The 4,607-nt window shown below is 62.5% G+C and overlaps 1 protein-coding gene across 1 annotated transcript in view; it reads left to right on the top strand.

The window, feature by feature from the left end:
• Window positions 1–167, top strand: part of LOC114073116 (keratin, type II cytoskeletal 5-like) — a gene marked incomplete at its 5' end in the record, with an annotated part of 5,964 nt that extends 5,797 nt beyond the window's left edge. The window contains one exon of the mRNA XM_027910906.1: window positions 4–167. Within this exon, the coding sequence (XP_027766707.1) occupies window positions 4–167 (164 nt within the window). The remainder of the gene's footprint in view (window positions 1–3) is intronic.
• Between the last annotated feature and the right edge of the window lie 4,440 nt (window positions 168–4,607).

Genomic DNA, 4,607 nt, shown 5'->3' on the forward strand with positions numbered 1-4,607 from the left:
GAGGAGGGAGCGGCTTCGCCGGCGGCAGCTGCGGGATGGGCGGGGGGATGATGCACGGCGGGGGCTTCTCGTCGGGCAGCGGGAGGATGTGCGGCTCCGGCGGGGGCTCGTCCTCGGTGCGGAGATGCGTCACCACCTCGGTGAAGTCCTCGGGGGTGCGGTTCTGAGCCCCGCCGAGCAGCACCAGCAGCTCCAACAGCAGCTCCAACAGCAGCAGCAGCTCCTCGTCCCTCCCGCCGGCAGCAGCCCCAGCCCCCCCACTCGCAACCCCTCCGTGGGACGAGCCGCGCCCCCCCCCCTTCCCCCGAGCCCGGCTCGGCCCGGCCCGCGGTGCCACGCGGGGCGTGGGGGGCGATGCCGGCGGGGTCGCGGCACGGGGGGCTGCCCGGCACGAGGGACCGCCGTGCCCCCCCCCCTCTCCTCGCCGCCTCGGACATTTCTCGTGTATAAAACTCGCGTGTCCCGCTCTCCCCTCCCGCCCCGTGTCCCCCGTGGACGCGCTCCTGGCGGGGTCCATCCCGCTGCTCCCCGCGGGGCGGGTGTGGGGCCAGCGGGGCCCGTCCCTTGGCGAGGGGGCGTCTCCGGAGGTGGCCGGAGGGCCGGGCCGGCTCAGGGTGGGGCTTTGGGGGGCTTCGCTCGGCCGGGAGCTGCGACCGCCGCTCCACTCGTCCCGCTCCCGGTGACCCCTGGGACGCCTCGCACACGATCCCCCCTCCCCCGGGCTGTCTGCGAGGAGAACAAACCCTCCAGGCCCCCCGCGACAGGGCACGAGATGTCCCCGCCTCACATTACCCCTCCCCAGCCTCGCTGTCCTCCCCCCACCCGGGATATGTTGCCGTTCCCAATAAACCGCAGAGAACATTCACAAGGTCGTTGTGTCGCTGCTTCGGGGGGTTCCTGATGGCGGGTGGGAAATTAGGGATGGCCCCTGGGCTTGGAGGGATCTGCAGAGGGGCGGGGATGGAGCAGGGTGGGTGTCCAAGCTCGGGGTGGGGGGTGGGGGGACTCCTCTTGGCCCCCACCCGGGGCCACAAACCCGCACCCCGGGGTGGCTGGGAGAGACCTGGGAGAGTCGTCGGATCGTGGCGCGGTTTGGGGTTGGAAAGGACCTTAAAGATCACCCCAATCCAACCCCCTGGCGCGGACGGGGACACCTTCCCCTGGAAGGTGGGACCAACCCACTCCCGCCGAGCCCCCAACTCCCGACATTCCCCCTTGGAGCAGCTCCGGGTGAGGGAGATTTCGATCCCGCGCTGGAGGAAGGAGAAGTGGGGGCCGTGGGTGTCCCGTGGGCAGCGCTGGGAGGGCGGCAGGACGTGGGGGGGTGGGTTTTGGCCAAACCCCTTTGTCCCCTGGAGCTCGGCCCGGCTCCGTCACCCACGAACCGACCCCCGGGGTGGAGGTGGGGGGGCCACGAGCCGCGATTTTCCAGCCGTGGGAACGCGGCGGGCTGGGAAGGGGCTGATTCATCCCGGGCCCCGGCAGCTCCCTGGAGAGCCGAGTGGCTCCCCCCGTGGGCTCTTCCCTCCCTCCTTCCCTCCCTCCCTCCCTCCCAGAGCAGGATTCGGAGCGGGTGGGAGGGGAGTTGTGGGTGCGTTTGATCCGAGCTGCGCTGCGGTTCCTGCGCCGCGGGGAGAGATCAAAGGGGCACAAAACGCTGTCGGGGGTGGATCGGGAGTCCCACAACAACCCCCCCCGGGAGCCGCCCCGTGTCCCCAGAGAGGGTCAGGAAGCTGCAGACCTGGGGCAGAAATCTGGGAAAGGCAACGGGAAACGGCTACGAGGGCTCCTGGAAGAGGGAATCCTGCACCTGGAAGAGGGAATCCTGCACCTGGAAGAGGGAATCTGCTCCCTTGGAAGCCCGGGAGTGCCAGGGCTGGGTGACAGGGCTGGGTTTGGCCCGAACAGAAGACGCTGAGAAGGCTCTGAGAAGCTGGTGCTGAGCCAGGAGCGCTCCGGTGTTTGGCTCGGGGCAAGAGTCACCTGTTTTGGTGCTTAATCACCTGTTCTGGTGCTGAATCACCTGCCTCGGTGCCCAGTTTTTAACTCTGTGCTTCTCCCCGGCCCCGGAGCTGCTTTGAGGAGCCGCTGCAGCCGCTTTTCCGTGCGAGATCCGGGCCGGGAGCTCTCGGTTGGCTCTGCAGGACGTGGAGCCCGAGCCTGTCCTTGTCCACCCACCTTCCCATCCATGATCCTCCCGCCTTCAGCTCCTCCAGCCGGAGCTCCCAGGGCCTGGTTTGGTGCTGAGTGTCACCAGGAGGAGGCTGAGCCCGGCTCCAGGCTGGGGATAATCTGCACATCTCGTCTGGAGACGTCAGAGCCACTCGTGGGGCTCGAGCCTTATCTGCGGGCGCTGATTATCAGCTGACTCGGCACATCCTCCCCTGTCTCCGTGGACCCACCACAGGGGACGTTCTGGTGCCTTTGGCAGCCTGGAGGGAGGCCAAGGCAGGAGGGACGCCCTGTTTTGTCCAGCTGGAGGAAGGCTGAGCCATCCTGAGCCTCCAAGGGGGTTGAGGGAGGATCTGGAGAGTCTGACTCTGCTCTGGGGGTGGGAACTGAGGGGTGGGACCCTCTGGATTCAGGAGGGTCATTTCAGGAGGGAGGGTGTGCCCCCTCCCCGCTGGGGGGGGTGCTGCACGTTCTCCAGCGGCAGGAACACACATCTGGAGAACCCTTGGCCAACCCTTGAGTCCCCCTCAAGGGCGGGATAACCCTGGACCAATCGTTGAGCCCATCAGGATGGGATGACCTTTGACCTTTGCCCAGCTATTGAGTCCATCAAGTGTGGGATGACCCCTTGGCCAACCCTTGAGTCCCCCTCAAGGCTGGGATGACCCTTGGCCAGCTGTTGAGTCCGTGGGGGTAGGATGACCCTTGGCCAAGTGTTGAATCCCTCTCAAGGGTGGGACGACCTTTGCCCAACTATTGAGTCCTTCAGGGTGGGATAACCCTTGACCAGCCCTTGAGCCCACTGGGATTGGATGACCATTGGCCAACCTTTGGGTGTCCAGTGGTGGGATGACCCTTGGCCAACCGTTGAGTCCACTGGGGTAGGATGACCTTTGGCCAACCATCAAGTCCATTGAGGTGGGATAACCCTTGGCCAATCATTGAATCCATTGGGGTGGGATGACCCTTGGCCAACCCTTGAGTGTCCAGTGGTGGCATGACCCTCGGCCAACTGCTGAATCCCCCTCAAGGGTGGGATGACCCTTGGCCAAGCGGTCTTTGAATCCCTTCAGGGTGGGACAACCCTTGGCCAAGTGTTTTTTGAGCCCCTCAAGGGCAGGAAAAGCCTTGGCCAACCATTACCAGAGTGCCTCAAGGGTGGGATGACCCTTGGCCAAGTGGTCTTTGAATCCCTCAGGGATGACCCTTGGCCAACCCTTGAGTTCCCCTCAAGGCTGGGATGACCCTTGGCCAACCCTTGGGTCCCCCTCAAGGCTGGGATGACCCTTGGCCAAGTGGTCTTTCAGTCCCTCAGGAGTGGGACAAACCCTTGGCCAGTCAGGACTTGAGTCCCCCAAGAGTGGGATGACCCTTGGCCAACCACTGAATCCTCCTCAGGGGTGGATTGACCTCAACCAACAGGGACTTGGGACTCTCAGGGGTGGGATAAACCCTTGTCCAGGTGATTTTTGAGCCCCTCCAGGGTGGGATTAACCCTTGTCCAGGTGATTTTTGAGCCCCTCCAGGGTGGGATTAACCCTTGTCCAGGTGGTTCCAAGCCCCTCCAGGGTGGGACAACCCCTGGCCAACAGCTGAGTCCCCCTCCAGGGTGACGTTCTGCCCAGAACCCCCGTCCCAGTGACAGGCAGGGATTTTGTTTCTGATGCCTCAAGACGCTTCCAAACCACGGGAAGTTTCCAAAATCTCCTCGAAGACTCCGAAAATTCCTCCTGAAGGTCCCTGTCCCTGCGAGGTCTTTTGACTGGCCTCAAATTGGTGTTTTAAACCCCCTGAAGGGCCCCAACGTGCATGTTCCCTGTCCCTTCTCCCTGACTCCTGCTGACTGCCATTTAGGAAAACGCGCCAATTAACCGCCTATTTAATTAATTAAATTAATCACTTTTTTAATTGATAGCATTCAGACAGATTAAAACCTTCAGGAGGCCTCTTAGGTAACGTTTACGGGCTCAGTTTGCTTTTAATGAGCACGGAGAATCTGCCTTTTTTTTGGGGGGGGGGTGTGAACTCCACCCACCGGAATCGTCAAGCATTTTCTTAATTAATGAATGAATTAAAAAATAATTAAAAAAAAAAAAAGAGGTTTCTTTATTTCAGAGATGTCCCACCCAAAACACGGTTCCTCGAGCACATCCCTCCCTCCTTTTCCCCTCCCCTGGAATATTTGGAAGCTGGAGGTTCACCCTGAGCCTCCAGCTCCCAGAGGATTTTCCCATGTCATTTTTTTGGGGGAGGGGGAAAAAAACCTGATAAACGAGAGGTTGTGGAATCGCCCTGAGCAGCAGGAGCCCCCTCAGCACCTCGAGCTGTCCATCTGCCCTTCCCCTGTCCGTCTGTCCGTCTGTCCCCGGCACCGTTGGGTTCCCGACGCGTCCCTCGGTCCCTCCCGGGGCTGGGGATGATTCCCCGTGTCCCTC

The sequence above is a fragment of the Empidonax traillii genome, unplaced genomic scaffold (assembly GCF_003031625.1).
Source record: "Empidonax traillii isolate 1590-97213 ecotype Southwest subspecies unplaced genomic scaffold, ASM303162v1 scaffold5369:size18030, whole genome shotgun sequence".
Lineage (NCBI taxonomy): Eukaryota > Metazoa > Chordata > Aves > Passeriformes > Tyrannidae > Empidonax > Empidonax traillii.